Genomic DNA, 27,336 nt, shown 5'->3' on the forward strand with positions numbered 1-27,336 from the left:
GATGCCGGTTCCCTACCTCTGCCCTCTTCCTCCCCTTTTTTCAAAGCTTCAAAGGTTAGATCAGTAGCATTTAAAATCTGCTCATTTAAGAGAAATACAGTGACCCACATGTTAATTTACATACAGAACTAAAAATAAATATTGGGGTTCTTAAACAAGGACACTTTTCTCTAACTAGGGTATCATAAGATAATTAGACCAGCCTGTGGATGAAACGAGAGAGTATCAGGTACCATAAAACAGGCAGATTACCTTCCTTGAAGGTCCAGACAATTCTGTAGTTTTAAAATGGCCTCAGCTCTGATACATCTGAGGTGAAAAGCCTAGGCAATGGCCAACAAACCAAGACTCTTCATGCTTGGCCTCTGTAAGTTGAAACAAGGACTGGGTGGCTCAACCTAATAAATAAAAGCACGAACTGGAGGCTTAGTTACAAGACATTTTGACGCCGTGTATGGATTCTTCAACTGATAGTTTGGAGAGAAACGATGAGATGCTGGATCACTCATCCAACCTCAGCTAAGGATGGATCTTATTTCTTCCCAACATAAAGCACCAAATGCCCCTATGGCATTGGAGTTTTCAGTACGAGCTCCCTCCTGACTTTGAAGCAGAAGGCAGGGAAACAAGGATTTGTAAATAAACCTGGGAAACACAGAAGGCAAACTAAAAAAATTAGACAGGCCTCAAAAAAGAAAAATCCATTGGAGTTCTTAAAAAAAGAGGGAAACAAAACATTCATGGGTGGCCAGAGAGGGAAGGCAGCAACAGCCTTCAGGTTTCAGGGGCAAGTCCATCAAGATGGTTTGTGATTCTCAGCTGAGAGTGTGAGCTCAGTTTACCCACAGAAGAACTCTGCATCATGCCCAACCCAGACGGAGTTCTAGGTGAAAGTCCTCTTCTTCACCACTCTCACCACACATACTCCACCAAAATGTCCAACTGCAGCCGTAGCTTCTCATCTGACCCACAACCCCCTTGGCTCTCAGCAATCTGGCAGTCAGTGTTTGGTCTCTATCGCCAGGCTTGATTCAGGAGTTTCACCTGTGCCAGTCTCTTAGTGATCATGGTGGCAAAAACCAGGCCGAAGAGGACACTGCTAATTAAAACGTAGTCGTAATCATCCTTCAGGACATCAAACTGTTTGGATGGGTAGACTCGAGTTTGGTAAATGTCCAAACCGTATGCCACAACCTGCAACAGCAGAAGGGAATAAGAACCACGTAAGAAAGGCAGCCAAAGGTCCACCACAACCTCAAACGCCGTAATAGCGGAAACAGAATCCTCTGTTGCATTCCCACAGTGGAACAGCAGCTGTCGTGCAGGTGGCTGTGACCAAGGTGGCCCAGGCTGGGCCACGGTGTCTACTCACCAAACAAGTAGATTCCAGGCCTGAGGGAGCTGTGTAGATACCTCGCATTCGAGAAACTGTCTGGTTATAGTTGATGAATCGCTCTGCGTGTATCTGTACATCTGGAGAATACGGGATTAGGTTCTCCTCTCTGCAAAACACCAGCAGGACAGGCACTCAACCGCAGTAAAGGGATCTGCTGGCTGCCCCTTCTGAGTCCTGGGAGGTTTCCAGGCCACATATCTAGCCTCACAGCTTCCTTAGAGGTCTACTTGCATTAGCTAGTTGAAAATTTATCAGCTGAATGTCAGGAAGGAGTATAAGAAAGAAAACAGTCTGGAGAGTTAGGACTGAGATCCAGATTCCTACCTTGTTCTAAATCTTAAAAAAAAAGAATACAGTGTTTCCCACCAGAGGAGGAAAGTCAGGGTCATTTTAAGACCAAACATTGAACCACTAGGCCAATTTTTGCTTTTTAGGGTACCTCTCCGTCCATACTCTTCCTCAGAAAACCCTATTATGCCATGTCTTTCCCCCAACTTGAACCTCCTCTCTCTCATGTAGTCCTCTAAACCATACTCCTTTCCCTCATCTGCCAAAGACAGATCTGCTGTCTCCTCCCATGCCCACAATTCCTCATGCCCTTAAGTGAAGAGACTCCAGGATGGAGGCAAAAAAATATGCATAGATGATGGCTGGAAATACAAAAGTTAATACTATCAGGGAATAAGCTGTTGGCTTCCCTATATGATTCAATCTCCATCACCCCCTCGACCTCATTTCCTAGTGCCTCCCACACTCACTGCTCCAGCCACACTGGCCTCCTTGTATTCCCTCTAACATGCCAGACATGACAAGATTTCAGGGCATTTGCACTGGCTGTTCTCTCTGCCTGGAAAGTTCTCCCCTTAGGTATCCACATGTCTAGCTCGTTCACTTCCTTTAGGTCTTTACTCAAAAGTCACCTTTTCAACCAGACTTAATGGTCTGAGACTACAAGGACCCCGGACGTCACGGTCCCTAGACCTTCTGTTAGCCCAAGACTGGAACCATTCCAAAAGCCAACTCTTCAGACAGGGATTGGACTGGACAGAAAATGATACTTGTGAGGACTGAGCCTCTTGGCTCAAGTAGACACGTGAGACTGCAGGCAGCTTCTGTCTGAAGGGGAGATGAGAAGGCAGATGGGAACGGGAGCTGGCTGAATGGACACAGGGAATACAGGGTGGAGAGAAGGACAGTGCTATCTCATGCGGAGAGCAACTAGGAGTACACGGCAAAGTGTATATAAATTTTTATATGAAAGACTAAATTTGTAAACTTTCACTTAAAGTACAATTTAAAAAAAAGTTACCTTTTCAGAGAGCCTTCCCAGGCTACGCTTTCTCAAATTTTACCCACACACATTTGCCCCCCGATAGTCCTTCAATAGCCCTCCATCCCTGTTTTATTTTTTTGTTTCACCTTAGCATCTACCATTCTCTAACATACTATGTATTTTACTCGTTTATCGTATTTATTGTCCATCTCCACCACCAGGACATAAGCTCTATGAAGGCAGGATTCTTTGTCAGACTTGTTCACTGCTGTATCCCTCACTCCTAGCACAGCCTGGTGGCACGTAACCGACTAAGGACCAAACTTAGTCAACAAGGGGACGTTCCTTAAGGTCAGGGCCTTCAGCACTGCCCATAGGTGCCTCACCTGCTCTGTTCTGTTGGGATCTCAGGACGGCGGGGATCCAGCAAGGCCTTCGGAAGGGAGAGAATTGCTCCTGAAGGTAGCCCAACTGTCCAGGAAAAAGTCAACAGAAGTGAATGTTCGTACTGATCCAATTCTGGATTAGGACCAGTTACAAAAATGTCATTATCACAGAAATTAAAAGTAAAGCACAGAACAAAAAATATGGGTCAGTGAGGTGCCCTTAAGAAGCCCTGGTGGTGCAGTGGTTAAGCACTCAGCTGCTAACTGAAAGATCAGCAGTTTGAACCCATCAGCCGCTCTGCAGGAGAAAGATGTGGCAGTCAGCTTCTGTAAAGATTGCAGCCTTGGAAACCCTATGAGGCAGTTCTCCTCTGTCTGATAGGCTTGTTATTGAGTTGAAATCAACTTGATGGCAACGGGTTTGGTTTTTTGGTGGAAGCACCCTTAAATTGCCAAAAAAAAAATCAATCATACACACGAGTCTGAAATGGTTCTACTTTTGAAGACAATGATTTCTTCACACATTACCCTGGGACATCGGAAAATAAAGTTCTAGAATCAAGATGTGGATAATGAAAGAGAGGAGCATGGAAGGCCTCTCTTCTCTCTCATATAATACCTGCCACAGCCAAGCGAGTCTCCTTCCCGTTAACCAAAGAGGCTGTATGTGCCACTGCCATTGTGAGGCCAGGCAAAGGCTGGAGGCTGGGCAACATGAGATACGCCAGCTTCAGTAGTGGTGATGATGAAACCTGGGGAAACTGCCGAGAGAGTTGTCTGCCTAATATTTGAGAGCAAACTGATAATGCCAGCTGCCTGTCAAAGTTCAGAGTCTCTGACATCTTTGGTATAAACAACTAGGCAGAGCAGCCTGTTAAACAATTAGTAAGTCCTGAACTTAGACTACACGAGATCTTAAACCATGCCTATTTCTGCAGCCCATCAGCACAGGCTATCTACATTAACCATGGTATCAAGGATTGATTTTCTGAGCTAGGTCTAGGAACAGGAGAACAGAGAAAGGAAATGGTCTGTCATCTTTTGTAGGCGGCAAAGGCAGATTAGGGAACTTTTTCTGCTGAAATACAGTCCTCCACTTGCCTTCCTTACTGGTGATCTCACTGGGCTCTGCTGGCAATGCCTCCCCCTCTCTGTCCTTCAGCTGTCTATAGCAACCAGGTCTCCCCAGAGACTCTCCCCAGACACTCACTTAGCAGGTGTCGGCTGGTGATGCCCCGCTCTGTGATGGTGGCTTCCATGGCACTGATGGAGGAGGGGAAGATGTAGGACTGCTGGAGGATCTGGGGCAGCTGAGGCCGGTCCAGGGAGCTGAAGGCTGTGGCATTGTACTGCTCAGTGCCCTCGTACAGCTCCAGTGCAGTGAACTCATTACGCCGAGCCTTGGTATTCCAGTACTGGTACTACAGAGAGAGGAGGAGGCAGCTCAGGGCTCAGCTGCTGATTCATCTGGAAACAAAGTACACTGGAAGGCAGCGTTCAGATGAGCTACAGATCCAGGAAGGAAAGGAACCACCTAGCACCCCAGTTTTCTTCCTCACTACCAAGTTTACTAACTTCCAAGGTAGTTTTATCTAGGCTATCCAAAGGAATTCTCAAGATTCTTAGAAGTCACAATGACAGTAACTAACAAATGAATTCTTAATATGTGTCAGGGGTTGTTCTAAGCTAGACTAGTGGTGACTGCTACTATCCCTGTTTCACAAATGATGCAGCACAGAGAGCTTAACTAGTTCAAGGTTGTATAGTCGGGAAACAAAAGCACTAGAATTCAAACCAAGGCAGTATGATTCCTGAGGCTACCCCCTTCCAGGCCCCTATGCTGCCATCCAGGGATTTTGGATCCAATGAAAGCAAAAAGCAGCAACTAGATTTCTGGAACAAGAGGCAAGGAAGGAAGTTAAGAAGGAGGGAAACCAGTCATATACTCTTTAGATACTTCACTTGGTTGTGACACCAGAGTTTGTCAGCTACTCCTTACCACCACCCAGTTCTCAGAATGCACGATGTGGACAGGGCCCTTGGCTTTCTTCTGCAACGAGGAGTGGATGATGCGTCCAGTGACGCCATCAATGAGGAAGATGCCAATGAAGGTGCGCTCGTGATGTACGTCTGTGCTCTCTGTCACTACGGCCAGCAGGTTGGGGTTCAGGCTCTGGAGAGGGACAGGAAAAAAACCCCTTCAGAACCATGATGGCACGTCATGGCCACACTCCACTGTGACGTTATCTGGAGCTCTGGGCCTCACAGAGGAATCGGGTTTTCTGGTTAATAGACTGTGCTGCTTCACATTTGGGGTTCACCATCACTGCAATTGTTTAGTGGCCATGCCAGGTGCTTTCCATATATTATTTCATTTAATCCCTTTAACAGCCTTGGAAAGTAGCTATTATCTACATTTCAAAGATGAAGAAAGTCTTAGAAAAGTTAAGCAACTTGCCGAAGTCCCAGAGATAGCAAATGGTAACCCAAGATAAAATCCAGGCCAGCCCACTCACTGACCTAAGGATACTGCTCTAGCAATGTTACTTCCCTCCGCCAAAACTGTTCTTCTCAAGGTCACCAGTGCCCTCTATCACTAAACCCAATTGATGAGTCTCAGTCCTCACCTTACTTGACCTACTAGCACCACAGGTGACCACTCCCTCCTTGAAACATTTTCTCTGAACACTTGACTTGCATAACTCCTCTTTCCCCTAGTCTTCCTTCTGCCTTACCTCTTCCACCTCTGTGGCTGATTCCTCATCTCCTCAATCTCTTAACATCAAGCCTTGGATGTTTCTATTTACGTACTTGCTGTCTTGGTGATCCCAACCAATCTCAAGGCTTTAACACCATCTGTGGGTGCTGGCAATGGCCAAATTTACGTGTCTGAGCCAGACCTGGACTCCAGACTTGACTATCAAACTGCCAACTTATCATCTCTTCTTAGATGTCTCATCTCAAACTTAACATGCCCAAAACTGAACTCTGCATCTGTCCCCACCTAAAACTGCTCCTCCCTCAGTCCTCCCCATCTCAGTAATGACAAGTCCTTGATTCCAATGTCTCAGATCTAAAACCTGAGTCATCCTTGCCTCCTTTCTCTCTAATCCGTACACACATACCCCACATCCTATATGTCAACAAATCCTGTTGGTTCTACATTTAAAATTACCCAGAATCTGATCCCTTCTCACCACCTCCACTGCTTCCAACCTAATTTTAGCCATCATTGTCTCACCTGGATTATTACAATGGTATAATTGGTCTTCCTGCTTTCCTCCTTGCCCCTCTACAGTCTAGTTCCCATATGGCCGGTTGAGTGAGCTTGGTAAACTTCAGTCATTTATGTCACTTCTCTGCTGAAAACCTCCTAATGGCTCTCTATCTCATTTAAAGACCAGATCTGTGATCTGGTCCTGTCACCTGTCTGACTTCAGCTGTCCTGGCTTTCCCCCTCACTCTGTTGCAGTCACACTATCCTCCTTGCTGTTCCTTGAACACACCAGGCATGTGCTGGCTTTTCTGTCTAGAAGGTTCTTCCCCCAGTATCCATATGACTCACTTCTTCTCTCCTTTAACTCTTCACTTAAATGTCACTTTCTCAATGAGACCCTCCTTAACTATCCTTATTCTAAATTGCATCCTCTTCCCAGCTGTATTTCTCTCTCTACAACTGATCACTTTATAATATAGCGTGTAATTTACATATCTCTTTTATTATTAGCCTGTCTCAACCGTAAGGAAAGCCTCAGAAGGCAGAGTGTTGTCTATTTTGTTCACTGATGTATGCCAGTGCCTAAAAGAATGCGTGGCATGCAAGTGGCACTCAAAAAATATTTGCTGCTTCACCTCTGTGGTATGCCTTCCAAAAACTCATAACCAGTCTAATCATGAGAAAAACATCAGACAAACCAGGATTAAGGGACATTCTACAAAATACCTGACCAGTACTCCTCAAAACTATCAAGTTCATGAAAAACAAGGAAAGACAGAGAAACTATCACAGACCAGAGAAGACTAAGGAGACATGATGAGTAAATGCGATGAGATCCTAGATTGGATCCTACAGTAAAAAAAAGACATTAGTATAAAAAATGGTGAAATCTATATTAAGTCTGGAATATAATTTACAGTAATGTACCAAAGTTGGTTTCTTAGACAAATGACCATAGTCACCTAAGGGAAACCAGTTAAAAGGTATACTGGATTGGAACTCTATGTACTATCTTTGCAACTTTTCTGTAAATCTAAAACTAAACTATGCCAAAATAAAAAGGTTATTTAAAATAAATAACCTAAAAAATGTGCTTAATGGGTATAAATCCAGAAAGCCCTATCCATATTCAGCATAAGAAAACGCACGTATGTATCCTGTCTTAAGATATAATGATGTAATGAATATATCTTATTCTAGTACAAGTCAAACAAGTGCAGCTACATGGAAGGTGTCCTCAATAAGGAATTTGAGTCGATAGCGCTGATGATGATATCAACTATGTAGCAGACACGATTCTAATCATGTTACGTGTTGTTATTAATCTTCAAAACAAGCCTGTCTTAGTCATCTAGTGCTGCTACAACAGAAACACCACAAGTGGATGGCCCTATCAAAGAGAAATTCATTCCCTCACAGTCCAGGAGGCCACAAGTCTAAATTCAGGGCATCAGCTCCAGGGGAAGGCCTTCTCTCTCTCTGCTGATTCTGGAAAGGTCCTTGTCATCAGTCTTGCCCTGAACTAGGATCGTCTCAGCACAGGGACCCTGGGTCCAAAGGACACACTGTGCTCCTGGTGCTTCTTTCCTGGTGGCATAAGGTCCCCATGTCTCTCTGCTCACCTCTCTCTTTTGTATCTCAAAAGAGATTGGCTGAAGACACTATCTAATCTCCTACAGCTCATCAATGTAACTGCCGCTAATCCATCTCATTGACATCACAGAGAGGATTTACAACACAAAGGACTATCACATTAGATGACAAAATGGCAAACAATCATACAATACTGGGAATCATAACCAGCCAAGTTGACAGATATTTTTAGGGGACACAATTCAATCCATGACAAAGCCTATGAAGTACTATTATACCCATCATATTGGTGAAAATGAAAATTCAGGAAGCCTAAGTAAATTACCCACAATGAACAGCAAGTCCATGGCAGAGCCAAATCTGAGCCTCGACAGTCCAGCTCTGGGCTTGCACCCTGCTATGCTGCCTCATGCTCAGTGAAGCAGCTTTACCGTTGAGTTCTTTGGTCATGTTACCTTATTTGATTACAGCCCGACTCCAACTCTCATCTCTGCTCTGCCAGAGGGTGTAATGTTCATTACTATTATGATTACATTCTCTCATAAGATAGTTTAGCAGCCCATTAGTTATCTCTCTAGTCTTCCTCCCTTTACCACTAACTAGAGTGTTGGAACATAGAGATGGAGTTCCTGATGCCTCAACTAAGGGTTAACCCCCAGAATGCTACATTACTATCACCACTAATAATAATAATAGCTAGCCTTGGAGCCCTGGTGGTGCAGTGGTTAAGAGCTCAGCTGCTAACCAAAAGGTCAGCAGTTCAAATCCACCAGCTGCTCCTTGAAAACCCTACGGGGCAGTTCTACTCTGTCCTATAGGATTGCTGTGAGTCAGAATCAACTCGACAGCAATGGGTTCGGTTTAACATCTCTTGGATGGTTACCATATATGCCAGGCACTGTGCTAAGCATGAGTATGTCATGTAATCATCACAACGACCACAGAGGAGGGAATATTATGTCCATTTTATAGACAATATAATTAAGACTCAGAGGGATTAAATGTTCAAGGTCATGTATCTACGAAATCCTAGAGTCAGAACTCAAATCCTTGTTTTTCTGATTCTAAAGCCCCAGCTCTGTGCGCCTACCATGCCATACCTTGTAGAGCACACTACGGTCCCCCATCACACGGCCCTGGGAATGAACGTGCTCACTGCTGCGCTTCCCCTTCACTGTGACGATCCGCTGTACTTCTGGGGGGATGGTCAGCTCCCAACTCAGTTCAGTGGTGAGATCCTAGAGCAGGGGCAAAAGAGCCAGCACTTGTAATCAGGAGGGTACACTTAGCCCCGAGACAGCTAGAGCTAGACAAGTTCTGTGGTTCAATATTTGGAACCTTTGTACTCTAAGTAGCAGAAATCAATTTCCTTCTGGGAATTCCAAAAAACACAACAATGAAAATCTAGTTTGTGAAGAAGCTTTGAACTCTCCATTTGATTAAGACAAGATACTAAAGCCAGCAAAAAAAGAGAGAAATAGTTGATAGTATTTATCTGAGTAGGAAATGACCGAGGAAAAATTAACAGTTATTACTAAAATCTAAGTTCCCTGTATACTGGGGCCTGCAACTAGCTGGCAGAGACCTTGAAAGGTTTCTTGAATAGTTCTTTATTGCCACAAGAAACCAATAACTAAACATTTATGGCTAACTAAATTATCATACAATCCATACTATGGAATTACACAGAGCCATTAAAAAATAATAAGGTACCCATGGGGGTTAGGTAGTGACTGGAAATGGGCACAGGGCCTTCTAGGATGGTGGTACCATTCTGCTTCCTGATCTGATTGCCATTTACACAGGTGTGTACTTCTAGGAAACCCTGGTGGCGTAGTAGTTAAGTGCCACGGCTGAGAACCAAAGGGTCAGCAGTTCAAATCCACCAGGCGCTTCTTGGAAACTCTATGGGGAAGTTCTACTCTGTCCTGTAGGGTCGCTATGAGTCGGAATCAACTCGACGGCACTGGGTTTGGTTTTTTTGGTTTTGTGCTTCTGTAGAAGCCCTAATGGTGCAGTGGTTAAGTGATCGGCTACTAACCAAAAGGGCAGCGGTTCAACCCCACCAGCCACTCTGCAGGATAAAGATGTGGCACCTCTACTCTGTCCTGTAGGGTCACTATGAGTCAGAATCAACTCGACAGCAATGGTCTGGTTTTTTTTTGATGCTTTTGTGAAGGTTCACTGAGCTGTAACTTTGTGATTTCTGTACTTTTCTCGATATATATGATACTTTAATAAAAACAAGTTCGTTAACAAAATAATAAGGTAGAAAATATATTAAATGAATAAAGCAAATTTCATAATAATTCGATCAATTTGAGTAAGAAAAAACACACATGTATAGAACATACGTATGTGGTCCATATAGCTATTTATACTGTATATACTGTAAACACACAGAAAATAGTGGGAAGATGCATAGCAGACTACTGACAGGTGTCTCACCAGGGAAGGGCAGCTGGGAATGGGCTGAAAAGGTCTTTTCACATTTTGCTTGAATACTTCTGAATCAGTGTAATCTCTCACAGTTAGAACATATTCACGTATTGCTTTCTCAAATTTTTTTAAAAAATAATTTTTTACTTAAAAAAAATAAGCCTTTGTTAGAAAACTTTAGAACTCGCTTAAACTTCCTCAAAAACTAAGGTCAACAAGTGAGGGGGAAGACAGTAAAATCCCCTGGAGGTCACAAAGACTGTAAGAATATACTTGCCTCATTTCCCATCTAAGGTTTGGCCTCCTTTGTCTTCCCTTGGCCACTGTTTACTCAGATGATGCCCTCAGGGCTCCACTCAGGACCACACTCCCCTCCACAAAGAACTATCTTTCAAGACTCCCTTTTTATCAACTTGGAAAGATAATTTTTTTCACCCATGAAGGTAAAGAATGTCTTTTGGGGCAGGCTATTTCTTTGTTGTTTATGCTAAAGGTTATACCAAACGAGAACGCCAAACCCACTGCCATGGAGTCCATTATAAAATGTCAGGAAAGGGCAATGCCTTTTCAAAATAACAACAGCAAAACCTTGCCTTCAACCTCACTGCGGTCTGGGCTCAAACCCTTAATGTTTATGCCATTTTGCCTAGGGTCTTACAGGCTGCAAGGGCTCTCTGGTATGTACACGCCACAAATTACTCCTCTACACAGCCCTGTTAGCCAGGTCAAAGCCAGCCCCTTGTGAAGTAATGAATGTGTATCACTGGACTTCAGAGCCAGTGTGTATCACAGTCTGCAAGAGTTGGGCCTAGCATGTCATGACTAGAGCAAACCTATACCAGTTTCTAAAATAAAATTGGAAGTACACAATCTATCAAGAGTGCATCAATAGATTAGATAGGAACCTTAGCGGGAAATGAGTTTATGTTGATGGGGGAGGAACAACTCAGAAAAGGAGGGTAAGAATGACTGCACTACTCCAAGAATGTAATCAGTGTCAGTAAATAGTACAGGTAGAAACTGTTGAATTGGTGTATGTTTTGCTTTGCATATCTTCAACAACAAAACAAACAAAACTAAAAAAATAAAAATAAAAAAGTCCAAGAGTGCATTAATACCATCAATTTTAAATACCAAGAACAACTCATTATCCAACACCCCCCATCCCTGAGAATGGAGAAAAATGTCCCTTCTGTCTCCTACAGGAGGAGTGGAATGTAGGAATGTGGAGTGGAAGCTCCGCGAGGGCAGAGACCGCTCCATTGTGCACTGCTATGGCCCCAGCACCTAGGACCAGGCCTGCCATGTAGCAGCTGCTCAGTAAATACGTCAGGCATCAGAATTACAGTATCCTAAGTTTACAATATAATGAGTAGTTTAATTCACTTTTTAGCCAAATAACCAGAAAACATTTCACCAACTGCTGCCCCCCCGCCGCCACACACACACACAGAGTCCTAAGGGGATGGTATAGGGCCCCTACCCTACCTTTCGAAGCCGATATCCACTTAGCCGTCCCTGCTCTGCATCCACCAAATAGAAGAAGATGGAAGGGGCAAGCTCATGTAGTTGTCGCAAGACATTCCGAGTGGCTGGGAAAGCTGTGACCTGGAAAACCCAGACAGTCCAAGAAAAGAGTTAAAGGGTTAGGAATCTCTAAGCCCAGTTTCCCGAGACTCATTATTGTTTCCTCAGGAATACAACAGCAAGTCTTAAAGGACTAAAACGTCTACTGAACTGAATTCTGGTTTAAATTGAGCTCTGTTAAGAACCTGAGCTCTTACCGGTGCAGAGACAAGAATCATGCTGCTTAGGGTGCTCTTAGAGCCCAGTGTGTACTGACGGCATACAGGTGTGCTGACTGCATACAGCGTCCCAACTCTGGTCCGCTAACTGCTGTTTGGCCGCCCCTTCCCACACCCAATCCCATCGGGATGTTCTCCATCCACTCTGGCTTCATACCTTGTACTCATCATCTATCAACAGCAACACCTTGGCATAGTCTTGGTCCATGATGGGCAGAAGCAAGGACTGCAAGATGGGGCGTTTCAGTATTGGAGGAGCCACCTGACTCCACTTCCCAAAAATGGGATTGAAGACATAGAGAGAGCTCATTCCTGTCTCCTGAAATAGGCAAACTGTCAGACTCCACCAACATAGAAAGAACGTAAATCCTAACGGAAAATCTGGAAAGCTTGGATTTCAGTGCAACTGTGAGGGATTCCCTAGTCTTTGCTCTCTATGTGGAAAATAAATTCTTGGCTGAAGGTGAATGGTCCCCCCCTGTGCTAATGTTGAAACAAAATGTCAGCCTGCCCCTGGTTTCAGACCTAACCAAGAACTTGGATATGCTAAAGAACAAATAAAAAGATCCAATACGAATTCTGCAACCTCAGGGCAGCCATTCCAGAAGTGTCTAAAAGCCCCTTCCCAATAACCCTAGATTGAATCCACAAAAATCTGTTTGTACTCTGGGAGGCAGAGATATAAATAACTTTGTGTCCTGCTGTCCCTCACATAGAGAACAGTAAACAGCCGCTGACAACCGCTTATGCTTGGGAAGGAAGAGAGCTGGCTTACTACACATCTGATGAAGTCACACTGACTTCCTAGTCTACATCAGCGCTGGGTGGTTCTCTGCCCAGGCAAGAAACGGGGGGAAACAGGGCCCTAACCCAACTGCCCCTCTCTAACTCTCACAGAATTCCAAGGGCCTAGGAAGATTGAAGTTACAAAACACAAAAAAAACCAAACTTGCACTGGCTCAAATCAGAGGTGGATCAAGGGCCTCACCTTGTCCTTTATCAGGAGTGTGCACTGAGGCGGGTGGGGGAAGTGAGCAGTAGTTCTCTGCACCATCAGTTTAAAGGAGGAGTTTGGCTTGACATTGGGTAGATACTGTTTCCACAGGATGGTGCCAGAGCTGCTCTCAATGCCAAAAAGCTGCAAGATAAACAAATAACTTGGCTCACGACTAGAAAGACAAACTGAAGAACTGATTCTATCCTTGAAAATTAGAAACGGTACTATCCCCTACCCAAACCTTTGTTTCCCACTCCCTGCACTTCGGGAGGGCTGGTGCTTGCGGCTTACACCCCTCTCACCTTGCCTGAGGCTGTTGCCACTACCATCATCTTCTGCAGATTGAATTCGTCTCTGGCCAGGGTGTCGATGTTGATCTCATTCTTAATCTGACTGCGGGGCTTCCGAGCATCATAGAACATTTTCCAGAGGTGGGCAGTCCACGCCTGTAGCAGGATGAGCTGAGACGAGAGGCGTTTCAGGAACATCCCCAGCAAGCCATCTGGTGTCAAGGAAAAGGTAACACGACTGAAGCCCACTCCTCATCAGACCAGACGTTCCCAGCAAGGAGGTACTTGCTTTTCCTAATGAGGGATGGCTCCCTCTCCTGTGGAGCGTTCAAGTCATTCACACCCCAGGCTACAACCCCAAAGGGCAGGCCTGTGTCTAATGCCAATGGTCTCACACTCAGGTTTAGCCATGCAGAAACGTCCAAAATTTCCCTTACCTGGCTTTTATCTACTTCACCTGCATGGCCTCTGGGGAGAGGAGACTAAGAGACTGGGGGTCAGCCATGCAGAATGCAGCCATGCTGTGAATGTCTCCACCACAGCCCGCATCCAGAAGGGCCACAGGAAGGCTTCTGGTTGCCATGACAAAACCAAAGGAGGTGGAGTGTGGGAGTGCAGGGGTGCGGATGTCTGTGTGTCAAGAGCAGCTACTTCCATTTCCCACTGCATCATTTCTACTTTGTCTACTGTTTAACCTGCACCCAACAACCTACCTGCGTCCAATTCCTAGGATTATCATTCACTGTATACCTGACTCTCCATCAATAAGACACCACCCTTCAAATCTCTACTGCTAAAGTAGCAGAGTAAAGAGCACGGTCTCTGGAGTCCATGGATTAAAATCCCAGCCCCACTACTTACTAGTATATGGCCTTGGGAAATTTACTTAGCCTTATTTGCCTCTGTGTTCTCATCTGTAAAATGACATGTACCCTATAGAGCTGATGCAAAAGCCAAGTCACATGATGTACATACAGATTTAGCACAGTGCTGGTACGTGGTAAACACACATTAAAAAGGAGTAGTACTTTTGCTTTTCTTATTTACCATCCACCTCAGCTCAAGGAAAACAGAAGTGATGGCTAACAGGACAAGTCGCAAGCATAGCAGTCAACACACACACGCAGTATGCACCTCATTGATGTAAATCAGAAAAAAATAACCAAAAGCTAGCCATGTGGACAGGCAACGAGCAACAAGGCGGCAACAAGCAGGCTTTACCTTGAATCGCTGGATCCAGGCAGCAGAAACAAACGGTAAAGTCAAATTAATCCTTGACTCAAGAAAATCTGCAGTGCCTAGCAGGGTGCCTGGCCCAGAGTAGCCCCTCAGTAAACCTGTGCTGGGTAGCTGGATAATGGGCAGAGGGAGACAGGTGGGAGGTGGGACTAAATCAGAGCAGAGTGAATCAAGTAACTGAGGGGTGGGACTATGGTTGGCTTCAGAGGCCCCTGGACTATTACCACAATACTGGGATCAGCCCAGTTACGATTTTCTAGAAGGGTATGGCTGTTGCTTTGAAGACAATAGGTGTAAAGGGCATGAATCGTGCCTGACAAATTTTAGGTACTCAGGCGATGGTAGCTATTACTACACTAAGTTCTTACGACTCTTTTTCCTCAGGATCCTTCCCTAGAGAGATTCATAGTCAACTCCTTTCAGAGAAAAGGATGGTTGCATGAGCGATATGGCCACAGAAGCACTAGAAAATGGTCATAGGGCTACATCAGAACAGACTGGCACTTTGCCTGAGCTCAAGAAGCCAGGGATGCTGTGAGACAGTGTCTCTGTGGTCTGACTACAAACCCACTCCCAGATCACCCCCCTCCAGCAACTCTGCTACCCCAGCCCCTGAGGTTCCTACCTGCCTTCTTGCCAAACTCTCCTTCCAGCTCAGCCTGTGCCCCCGTTAGGGGGAGATCCACCATCTCGAGGCACACCACTTCTGCCAGCGACTCCTCACGGCTCCACAACACTACCTTCCCTGCTATAGAAAACCACATTTTAAAAAGCTAAGCCTGCCTCCCTCGATCTGAAGGCAGTCTTCTAGGTGGCTCAGGGATCACCATAGCACTTGTATAAAAAAGAGAAACAAAGAGCTGGAATCAACAAGTCAAGTGAGGAAAGCTCAACATGCCACCCTAGAATGCTAAGGAATTATTCAAAAACAGATGATGTGGCTCTGGAAAAATATTCAGGGTGAACTCCACTTGAACCTTTCCCAGGAACCAGTCCACAGCTCAAAAAAATGGTCCAACTGGAACTCACAAGCAGGCCTCAACAGAAGGGTTGAATGAGGTCACTCACCCAGCTGCTGCAGGAAAAGTAGCAGGTGATCCTCCGTCTGTACCAAGGCCCGGTAGCCCACTGAGTCGTCCTTCTTCAAGAACACCTGGATGAACAGCTATAAGCAAAATGGTCAAGACAACTGCGTTCAGTGAAAATCCAACTGCCTCCTACAGCACCAGATCCCAAGACTCAAAGTTTGAGTCAGGCGTTGTTAGAGGTCCGGGCTATGGTAACAGTTGATGTCTAAATGATACACCTACTACCTCCAATTAGGGGACACATATCCTTCAAAGCAAACACAACAACAGTGCTAGGCTCTAGCTGAGACCTCCCTAGGAGGAACCTGAGTACTTCATGCGCACAGCTCATTCATCCGCCTCCAATCACACCCCACAAAGTGAGCAGGGGGTCAAGGTTGGTCTTTCCATTTTAGAGATGAAGGACCCGTTGCACAGAGAGGCTCCGAAACATAACTCAATGTACTCAGAGGCAATATTAGGTAGAGATTAAGGGTGCAGGCTATGAAGAGAGACATACCCAAGCGTGAATCCAGCAACCCCTCTTACTGAATTTCACCAGGCCTGTTTTTCAAATAAGGTCAGTACAAAACACTCCACAAGACTGTTGAGAGGGTTATGTCAATGGATGCATGGCAACAGCGTAGCACAGTGCCTGGTGCTCTGTGATGACCCGACATAATACCTGCTTTTACTGCTATGCATAGGGATTTATGACAAGGCAGTGGCTCATGAGAACTAGAACCCATGTCCAGAAAGCCCTAATCCAGTACACATGACCTGGCCCTGAGGAGAGGAAGCCCCAGGCTAAGAAGCCCAAGGATGAAGTCTGAAGACAAAGGCTCTACTCACCCGTTCAGGCTGAGTGCCATTCTGTTCCAGGCTAAACGTGATCGTGGTGTCGAGCAGCCGCCGGCCTGTCTCCACCAAGTACAGGTTAATGGTGTAGGTCTGGTTGAAGCAGGCCAGGGAGTCCTGGGGTACAGAGAGTAGGCAGTAACTAGAGGGATTCCCCAAAGCAAAGTCCCAAAGAAGTCCAAGGATTGGAGGCCAACACCCTAGAGAAGGAGCCAGGCCTAAAAATCCTGAGGCAAAAAGAAGGTACTTGAGCAAATAAATAAAATTACAAGTACTATGCTGTTTTAGGAGTCCCTGGGTGATGCAAACAGTTAACACACCTGGCTGCAACCGAAAGGCTGGAGGTTCAAGTCCACCCAGAGGCACTGGGAAGAAAGGCCTAACAATCTGCTTCCAGAAAATCAGCCACTGAAAACCCTGTGGAGCACATTTCTACTCCTACACATGTGGGGTCACCGTGAGTGAGAATCAACTTAATGACAACTCATTTTTCTTTTAACGCATGTTTTAGATTGAAAATAGTATAACGTAGCAGCCATCCGAAAAAGAGAGAAGATCGTGAACACTGGCCAGAAGTAAAACCCCTTTGGAAAAGCTTAGGAGATAGGAAGCCACAGCTGAAACCTACGCCTCCACCAGGGTCACAGGCTTCTGCTTCAGTGCAACTGTACAAACTGCCACTCAGCTCTACCAGCTGGCTCACAAAGAAACGGGGAAACCAAGGCCCAGAGGAGAGAGCAGTTAGGAATAGACTCTGGGGAGTCTACCTCCTAGCCTCCCCCAACTAACAAGATTCAAGATGGGCATCATTTAGTTTGCAGCACTTGGAAACCCCATTCGAGGCTGGGAACTTTAGACCTGCTCATATCCTAAGCTGCAGCCCCACCTTCCCTGGGGGCCCTCCTGCCCAATACCACACCCTACCTTTGGACTAGACTTCTCCGAAATGCTCCCCATTGACCCATCTTCAGAACTGCTAGGTTTCTGCCAAGAAAAAGAGAAGGACAGAAGGAGAAAATTCAGCCCAAGGGTCATTTTCCAGTCACCAACATGAAGGCTTTCGTTTCTGAGCCTTCTCAGCACTGGGAAGAAGGTAAATCTCATTCTTACCCCTGCCCATAAAGCTTATGCAGCCCCTAGGAGGCCCAGTGAAAGTGAGAGCTTCATATTAGGGTCTCATTCCTGGGAGAACAGGGTGTGCTGAAGGCTCTGCAGGTAAGCTGAGAACTTATTTCTCATCAGCTTCCTGTTCCCTGGGGTTCAAACTAACCAGGCGAATGTGCCCCAGACTTCTGATTCTCAGGGTTCCTGGTAGAAGTACCCACTACCCGGCAGAGACAAGGAGGGAAAACCCCAAGTGCTGATTATTATTCTCAGTACTCACCACCTCATTTCGACAGGTCATGACTGCAGCCACCGTCTTCTCCCCCGTGGTGGCAAAGCTCACCAGGGCAGTCTGGGGAAAGGCAAAGCGTCCGTTCCAAAGTGGGGCCTGTATTAGCCAGCAGCCTTACAAGGGTCACCTCTCCATGCAACTGCACAGACTGCCACTTGAACGTCAAAGTGCCCCATGCTTTGGAACATAATTACAAGGGGACCCGAGAGCAGAGAAAGGCTCAGTTGCATCTACAGCTGAAAACAGAACTATCCCGCACCTCCAACGTAAGCACACGTCAGTCCTAAATCCCAAGATGCTCTTAGTATTGATACGGAGGCTCTAATTTATGGCCCCACTCTCCTGCTGACTCAGAGGAGGTGCCAGTTTTACTCTAAAAGATCCTTCGTAACTCTCACTTAGGAGAAAAAGTGTCCCAGTCCTGTTCATAGAAACCACTTATGGGAAGATGTCCTCAATTTTGGTCTCTGAGACCAAATGTCTCCAGATTCCAAGGCAGGCGATTCTAGCCTCCATGTCTTGGCTAGATTCTCCTGAATCCTAGGGCAGCATGCTGCCCATGGTTACCTGTGGGAAGTTTTTAAGCAGGCTCAGGACCCCATGATGGTAGTGCAGAAGAGCATAGTGGCTTGGGGATAACTGCAGGAAGAACTGGGCCCGAGAAGGATCCACTGGGTTGGGCTGTGTGGCCAAGATGCGGGGCTGGAATCCACTTCCAAATTCTAAGTCGAGAGACTGAGAGACAAAAAGGATTAGGGCTAAAAGCTGACAAGTCACTGATCCATCCCAGGCAGCAGAATCTGTCCCGCTTTGCTGGTGAAATTAACTAGGCCATGGCATTTAGCTCCAGGAGCTCACATTCAGGTTCTCCAAAGGGGGCAGTGGCCCATTTGTCCTTATACCAGCTCAGCCAAAGGCCTGAACATCTTCTGATGGCTGCCACGGCTCAGGAAAGAGGCAGTGATGCTGGGAAAAGACCTTCCAGGGACTCATGCCAACTCTTCTAAGTCCTCGGCAATGCCTCAGGCCAGGGGAAACAGCTCAAGCCTCTCACCTGCAGTGGGATCTGCCTCAGCTCCCACTCTGTCTCCAGGGCCAGAGTTTGGAGTGAACGTGAGCTCGGATCAGGGCACACCAGGACAGCCTCATCCACCACGCCACAGGCTCCAGTGAGACTCTGCAGCCACGGTGTTGAAACCCTGACCTACGGGACAAGACGTCAAAACAGGAGGCTCGTGAAGAATTTGTACATTTCCTTAGCAGCTCGTCAACAATATCAGTGCTGGGACCCCAACAGGGTACCAAGCTCAAGGTTCTTCTTGGGTAGTTCTAAAGTCCTTCCTGTTCTCCCAGCCGCCCAAGGGCCTCTAAAGCTGAAGAAAATCATTGTTTTCTTTCTGGCAACTAGACAAATACACCAGTGACTTTTAACACCGGACACTTCAGGTAAACACTTCTCTACTGTATTTGTTATATGTGGTCTCCTATCATTATCAAGTGATATCTTTGTCACCTTGAAGACTAAGGTGCACCTGACCCAAGCCATAGTATTTTCAATTGCATCATATGTATGTGAAAGCTGGACAATGAATAAGGAAGACCAAAGAAGAACTGACGCCTTTGAATTATGGTGTTGGCAAAGAATATTGAATACACCATGGACTGCCAAAAGGACAAACAAATCTGTCTTGGAAGAAGTATAACCAGAATGCTCCTTAGAAGCAAGGATGGTGAGACCGCGTCTTAGATACTTTGGGGATGTTGTCAGGAGGGATCAGTCCCTGGAGAACATCATGCTTGGCAAAGTACAGGGTCAGCAGAAAAGAGGAAGACCCTCAACGAGATGCACTGACGTAGTGGCTGCAGCAATGAGCTCAAGCAAACAAGGATGGCTCAGGATCGGGCAGTGTTTCGTTCTGTTGTGCATAGGGTCGCTGTGAGTCAGAACTGACTCAACGGCACCTAACGACAACAACATCATCATTATCTTAAAGCACTTTCTTATGATATGTTACAGGCATGGACTAGATCTAAGATATTTTTGAGTACTTAATAAACGTCTAATGAGGAAGTAAAGGCAGCCTGTAAGTGACTAGAATCAGGTACCAGAAAGAGCTTTTGCATCTACCCAGCCAAGTTCCTGGTCCCCAGGGCAAAAAAGGGCTCTGTCAACACCCCTCCCCGATTTACAGGCCTCAGTCAGATGCTCTACCATACCTGCCGAACAATCTCTCCATCTTCCACGTTGAACTTAACAATGTTCACATGGCTGAAGGGAACAACTCCCAGGGCCCACACCACACCAGAGCCGTAGGAATACACCATCTGGTAATGGATGCTATCACTAGGAGAGGGAAGGAAAAGCAGGGGGACAAGAGCTTTAGCCATGGGACAGGACTATCCTCAGGAGCCTTCTAAAACCGGGCTGCCAGGGACTTAGTCAAATGTCACAAACTAGCAACCCTCAAATAGGTTTGTTTGACTTATGAAATTTTAATAAAGTTTGAATTAGTTATCAACCTTTAAAACTGAAATTACTTGTAAAAACCAGATTTCTACCTTTTCTTTAAAAATCAGAAAATACACGAATACTGGGCTTACCTACATGCCTATCAGGCCACAGTAAGCTGAGTAAGGCTGCCCCCTCGAGGTAGGCTAGGGACACTGCAGCTCTCAGCAGTCCCCAATGGCCTACTTGGGCATGGATGTCACCCAGTAGGCCCCATAGAAATCTGAGTTTTTGATCCTTGCCCTAAACTCTGAAGGTGATCACAGGTGGTCTAAGCAGATCCTTTCCTCCCTCCCTCCTGTTCCTTCCCAGTCTCAATGCTTTCCACCACCAGAACCTCTGGAAACCATTTCCAACCTCACTCAGCCCCTACTCGGGGTTCTTCTTGAGTTGTCGTGATTCTTAATATTAATGGAAGGCTCAGTCGGACATGAACTAGAAGTTAAAAAGCTCCAAGTACTATAGCCATGAGTGAGTGAGTCACTTCCCCTTGCTCATCTGGCTCTAAAAGTGCCCAAGTTTGAGAGTTTTCACTGCACTGCAAAGAAAACTCCAGATGTAGACACACGCTTGCACTCCAGGCCTAGGCCCCATGATCTTAATATGCCATATAACATAAGGTAAGCTTAGGTCAAAGCATATGCTTCAGGGCCCTCAAAAAGAAAGAGGAGCTTGCAGAGAAGAGTAAGTTAACCATCACCTGGCGAGAAGGCAGTCTTACCTTTCTGGGAGGTGCTCCACCCACTTTAGGTGCCCACTGGAGAGGTGATGGAGGGCAAGTGTGGTCTTCTTCAGGACTGCAATGTACCTCACTGACTCCTGCAGACCTACCAGCCCAAGTGCCTGAAAACTGAGCACAGGTACAGGGTAAGCGCTGCCCAGCACCTCTAGAGCCTCAGTCTAGAGGAGATAATCCAGAACACCGTCACTGTTGCTTGGTGGTAAGAACATAGCCTTTGGGGTCAGACATACCTGGATCCAAATCCTGGCTCTGCCTCTCACTGGCTAACTCAAAAGATCGTACTTTCAACCACTTGGCTGTGCTGCTTCCCTGAAACCCCCCAAATTTCCTAAGGGTTGTTCTCTCCTCCTGAGACTTCCCAGCAACCCGGCAACCTCTATTATGGCACCCATCAAGCAGTTCCATCATTACTGAGACAAAAACTGTCTCACACTCACAGGTGTGTTCCCATCCCCTGAGGGCTCACCGAATGTTTATCAAGTTAATTACTCTAAGAGCATATATAAACTAAGGCAAATGACCCTATAACTTGAAAAGCAAAGATGTAGCAACAGCTCAAGCTATTCTCTAAACACAAAACTGAAACACCAAAAGCTTGATATATGTTCTTATGTCTGGAACACTACAAAGCTCATGAGTCATGGTAAGATAAGGAAACACTTTCAAAGAATAAACCTAGTGCAGAATGCTGCACCTAACAGGTGCTCAATAAATGCTGGCTGAGTAAACTTTTTCCACGTGTTTCATAACCTCAAGAACTTCACGAACTGATGTTTAACGCTCTTTGGCTCTTCAGTAGTCCCTGGGAAAAAGCCAAGTTGCTGTTCATGCAGTCCTGTGTTCCAGCAAAGCCTTTAACCTAGCCAAGAGGAAACACAGCTTCTTCCCCTACCTGCCACTGTCCAAGGTTATCTCCCAGTTCAGGCCCCCAATGTTAGTCTCCCAGGAACGCATGATTCGGCCTCCATTGGACACAGTGACTGCATCTGGAAAAGAAAACACCATGGTGAAGTCATCCCCCAAATTGTTAATCTGTAGCCTCCAGGGGTCTGCAGGCAGTGGCCTCTCCTCTGATTGATGGATGCAAACAGATGTGAAGCAGGCACCTGTCCTTTACTTTTGGGAGTCCCCCTTCTCCTGTCCCTACCAGGTCCTGTACAAAGGAAGGAACCAAGGAATGGGGAGACCAAGTAGGACTGTGCTTACCCTGTCCGTGGAGCAGCATGGCATCCACAGCCCCTTCTGATGTACCCTTGTCAACATGGCGCCACACTGAGAGACATGAAAGTCACATTACTATGAACCACAGAGAGACATCAGAGAAGACGGCAGAGAAATGAACAGGCCTTCGTTTACACAGCCGTATCCAATTTCTTTCAGGTGAGGGAAGGAGTACAGCTAGCTGTCAATGACCCACTCCCACTCACTAGGTGATGCACAAGGGGAGGATGGGGATGTGAGAGGGGTCACCAGTGTCTTTGCACTTCCCGTCTCCTCTACCACCCCATCAAACATATAAGAAAACAGAGACAACGTTAACAAAATCCATATGATTTCACAAGAAAAACAGTGAGTATAAATTATATTTCCATGAATTTAGTGCCTACGAAATCCAGCTAACATATGTACCTTAAGGGGAGGACCCAAACCTTTGGAAACCCTGGTGGTGTTGTGGTTAAGTGATACAGCTGCTAACCAAAAGGTCAGCAGTTCAAATCCATCAGATGCTCCCTGGAAACCCTATGGGTCAGTTCTACTCCATCCTATAGGGTCACTACTAGTCGGAATCAACTCAATGGCAACGGGTTTGGTTTTTGGTTTTATCCAAACCTTTACTGCAGAATAAAATTATGTGGGTTTTTGCAGCAATATCTTATTTGAGGACCCTCAGGACTCAGGACGTTACGTTATTACTGGTAACATTGTTGATGTACTAATGGATTATTAAAATCGTTATATTAATAACAGTATTATTAGTTTTGATGTTACATGCCAGTGTATGATATATCTATTAATACTGATAATTTTAATAGCATTATGAAATATTCAAATATGATAAGAATAAAAAAAATGTATCAGAATTCTGTAAGAGTGCATCTTTTGACCAACTTGCCCCTAACTCAGCCAGGCTGACTTCACAAGCCACAGGCCATTCTGGATCCAGTATGCTCACCCTTTCCAGCCACAAGCCAACCAGTTAACCCAGTTCACTCACAGATCTCCCCAGTACGAGAATTTAATGCTGCAATCACATTCTTCTCTGTGGCTACAATCAACTTCTTGGATCCAGGAGAAAATTCCAAGGAGGCAAACTTGAGCTTCCCAACAAACTGCTGTCTCCTGAGGAAAGAGTGCATGCAGAAAACAAAGTCATCACTGCACAAAATGCTTTGGGAAAAACCATTTACAAAAACGCACAGGGTTACCACCATCATACCTGTCTCGGGATATACAAGAAATGTTTGTTAATAAAAAGATCTGACCAAAAGCAAGATTTCTGTGCAGTGTAGTCAGAAGCAAAGGACACAAAGGAAAGTACCCCCAAGAGATGCGAAATACTGTTGTTGTTAAGTGCCGTCAAGTTCTGACTCATAGCAACCCTATGTTCAACAGAATAAACCACTGCCTAGTCCTGTGCCATCTTCACAATTGTTGCTATGTTTGAGCCCGGTGTTGCAGCCACTGTGTCAATCAACCTCATTGGACCTTCCTCTTTTTCACTGACCCTCACCATGCATGACGTCCTTCTCCAGGGACTGGTCCCTCCTGATTAACATGTCCAAAGTATGTCAGACAAAGTCTCGCCATCCTCGCTCCCATGGAGCATTCTGGCTGTACTTCATCCAAGACAGATTTCTTCATTCTTCTCGCAGTCTGTGGCATATTCAATATTCTTCACCAACACCATAATTCAAAGGCATCAATTCTTCTTTGGTCTTCCTTATTCATTGTCCAGCTTTCCCATGCATAGGAGGCAATTGAAAATACCATGGCTTGGGTCAGGCGCATCTTAGTCCTCAAGGCGACATCTTTGCTTTTGAGCACTTTAAAGAGGTCTTTTCAGGAGATTTACCCAGTGCAATACATCGTTTGATTTCTCGACTGCTGCTTCCATGGGTGTTGATTGTGGTTCCTTACAAAATGAAATTCTTGGCAACTTCAAGATTTTCTTCATTTAGCATGATGTTGCTTATTGGTCCAGTTGTAAGGATTTTTGTTTCCTTTATGTTGAGATGTAATCCATACTGAAAGCTGTGGTCTTTGATCTTCATCAGTACATACTTCAAATCCTCTTCACTTTCAGCAAACAAGGTTGTGTTATCTGCATATCGCAGGTTGTTAATGAGTCTTGCTCCAATCCTGATGCCCTGTTCTTCTTCATATAGCCCAGTTTGTCGGATTATTTGCTCAGTAGACAGAGTATGGTGAAAGGATACAACCCTGATGCATACTTTTCCTGATTTTAAACTATGCAGCATACCCTTGTTCTGTTCAAACAACTTCCTCTTGATCTATACAGAGATTCTGCATGAGCACAATTAAGTGTTCTGGAATTCCCATTCTTTGCAATGTTTTCTTTAATTTTTATAATCCACACAGTCAAATGCTTTAGCGTAGTCAATAAAACACAGATAAACATTCTTCTGGTATTTTCTTCTTTCAGCCAAGACCCATTTGCCATCAGCAATGATATTCCTCATTCCACATCCTGTTCTGAAATCTGCTTGAATTTCCGGCAGTTCCCTGTCAATGTAATGCTGCAACCATTTTTTAAATTATCTTCGGCAAAATTTTACTTGTGCATATTAATGACGTCTGATAATCTCTGCACTCCTCTATTTTCACTGACCTCAGGGAAAAAAAATCATGCAAATTTGCTACAAAAAAGCCATTCATAGATTGAGCCAGGCTTTGTCCTCCACAGCCCTTTCTAGTCCACACATGTCCAGGATCCATTTGAATCATTACTCATACTTTCCTTGAGACATATCCCATCACTTTCAACACTCTAAGCTAAGCATAAAGAGAATATAATCGGCTTTACTCGGTACACTGCTAAGTATATAGGAGGTGCTTGCACATCCCTGTTAATGAAGAAATGCTAACATCTCTAGTACATTAAGCATACAATGATATCTACACTGAATTTCTCTTGTCGTGATGTTATTTGTCTAGTTAAAAAGAAAAGCTAAACTGGTAATAGGCAGATTTAATAAAAACTAATGTTCACATGCCATTTGACATCTTCTACTTGTATTTTTATATACTCTACCTCACTGTACCCTATGAAGGACACAGGGCAAATATCATTACCCCCATTATACAGGTGAGAAAACCAAGTCCAGAGAGGTCCATTAATTACTGTCACAACTAGAACCCAAAACTAAGGCCTTCTGACTCTAAATCCTATGCCCTTTTTTAAAGTACTGTTGTTTTATCTGAACGATAAAAAAAAAAAAAAACCTACTTATCATAAAAAATGTGAAAAATACATGTAGAAATAAAAAAAGAAGAAAAAATACCTAAAATATCACCATTTTGGTGTATTTCCTTCTGTTTATTTTTTAATTTGTAAACTGCATCTACAGTTTGGAGCCCTGGTGGCACAGTGGTTAAAGCGAATGACCGCTAACCTAAAAGCTGGCAGTTCGAAACCATTAGCAGCTCCACAGGAGAAGGATGTGGCAGTCTGCTTCTGTAAAGATTTACAGCCTTGGAGGCCCTAAGGGGTGGCTATGAGTCAGAATCAACTCAACTGCAGTGGGTTTGGTTTGGAGCCCTGATGGCACAGTGGTTAAGAGCTCAGCTGCTAACCAAAAGCTCGGCAGTTCGAATCCACCAGCCCTCCTTGGAAACCCTATGGCACAGTTCTACTCTGTCCTATAGGGTCGCTATGAGCTGGCATCAACTCATCAGCAATGGGTTAGTTTCTGCTAAAGTGAAATTATGCCACATCCGCAGTATACGCATAATGTACACATATGACACTGTGAGAGTTTGCCCGCATCATTAAAACGGTGACATACGCTGCATTTGTCTCATTGTCTTAATCACAGTAACATAGCTTTCTGTCCCTCTAGACTGAGCTCCTTACCTATCTGTGTATCCACAGCACCTAGGACAACACATGGCACACAGCAGGCACTCAACAAATGTATGAACCAATCTGAGACAGGAAAGACTTCACAGAGCAGATATCTGAGCTTGGCTCTGAAGGATAAGGGTTCCCTGAGTTAGTAATAATGAGTAGCATTCAATGACTGCATTCAATGGGCCAGCCATTGTGCTAAATAATTTAAAGGGATCATTTAATTCATCCTCCCAACTACTGTAAAAGGTAATGTACAACTAAATCTATTTTACCAAAAACATCCAGGCAGATGAAATCTAGATTCAAACAAAAGCAAGCTGACTCACGGGACTTAAAGAAGGGGGGAGCAGTGAGCGAGTGAGTAGTGAATGACTAGCATCTCCTGGCTGATGAGGGTTTTGGGGCAGGGGGACTCTGCTCTGAACCCAGGACAGGGCTGGGCTGGAAGGAAGGGGAGAGTGGGCTTAGTTTGGGACACCTAAAACCCAACCCCTCGTTCACATGACCAGGAGACGCCAGTAGGAGGAGTGAGAGTTCACTACGGGCTGGCTACCACCGACACCCAGTGGCTCAGAAAGCTGACAGTCACAAAAACAGGGCTCTAAGCACGCCTGGATAGCAAGGCCGGCTTCACTGGCATGCGACCTAAGTAGGCGCACAGGAACCCTGCTTAGAAAGGCCCCACACTTGGCTTAATGATCTACTGTCACCATCTTAATACCCTTTGTAATTTTTAAAGAAGGGGCTGCACATTTTCATTCTGCACTGGGTCCCACAAAATATGTAGCAGACTCTGTCCTGCTGAATCGTAACTCTCTTTCAGCAGTTAGGAAACAGGTACTGGAAAAATAGTCACATACTTCCCGAATAGGCCCTATACGTACGCACCAATCAAACTTGCCCACTTGGTCTTCGTAGACCGCGGCCGCCGGGATAAGTAACAAAGCCCAGAGCCAGAAACGAGATACCGAAGCCGCCGCCATGATGGAAGCCCAGGCACCGCCCACCGCTGGCCCGGCATGCCCTGGGCCGCAGGC

The 27,336-nt window shown here is 45.3% G+C and overlaps 1 protein-coding gene across 2 annotated transcripts; it reads right to left on the reverse strand.

The window, feature by feature from the left end:
- Positions 1-579: 579 nt before the first annotated feature.
- Positions 580-27,314, reverse strand: EMC1 (ER membrane protein complex subunit 1). Of its 2 annotated transcripts, none has more exons than XM_049878104.1 (23): positions 27,188-27,314; positions 23,423-23,547; positions 22,414-22,479; positions 22,100-22,193; positions 21,187-21,315; positions 20,174-20,300; positions 19,011-19,160; positions 18,524-18,691; positions 17,945-18,016; positions 17,485-17,544; positions 16,555-16,677; positions 15,704-15,800; positions 15,261-15,380; positions 13,409-13,608; positions 13,098-13,247; positions 12,267-12,428; positions 11,793-11,912; positions 8,966-9,103; positions 5,055-5,228; positions 4,266-4,476; positions 3,056-3,140; positions 1,373-1,502; positions 580-1,194 (listed from the first exon to the last, which is right to left on the reverse strand). In XM_049878104.1, the coding sequence occupies exons 1-23, from the start codon at positions 27,280-27,282 to the stop codon at positions 1,015-1,017; spliced, it is 2,976 nt and encodes a 991-aa protein (XP_049734061.1). In that variant the 5' UTR covers positions 27,283-27,314; the 3' UTR covers positions 580-1,014. The 2 variants fall into 2 exon arrangements, with proteins under 2 accessions (XP_049734061.1, XP_049734060.1); XM_049878103.1 differs by having other exon boundaries at positions 15,261-15,383.
- Between the last annotated feature and the right edge of the window lie 22 nt (positions 27,315-27,336).

This window comes from Elephas maximus, chromosome 3 (genome assembly GCF_024166365.1).
Source record: "Elephas maximus indicus isolate mEleMax1 chromosome 3, mEleMax1 primary haplotype, whole genome shotgun sequence".
NCBI lineage: Eukaryota > Metazoa > Chordata > Mammalia > Proboscidea > Elephantidae > Elephas > Elephas maximus.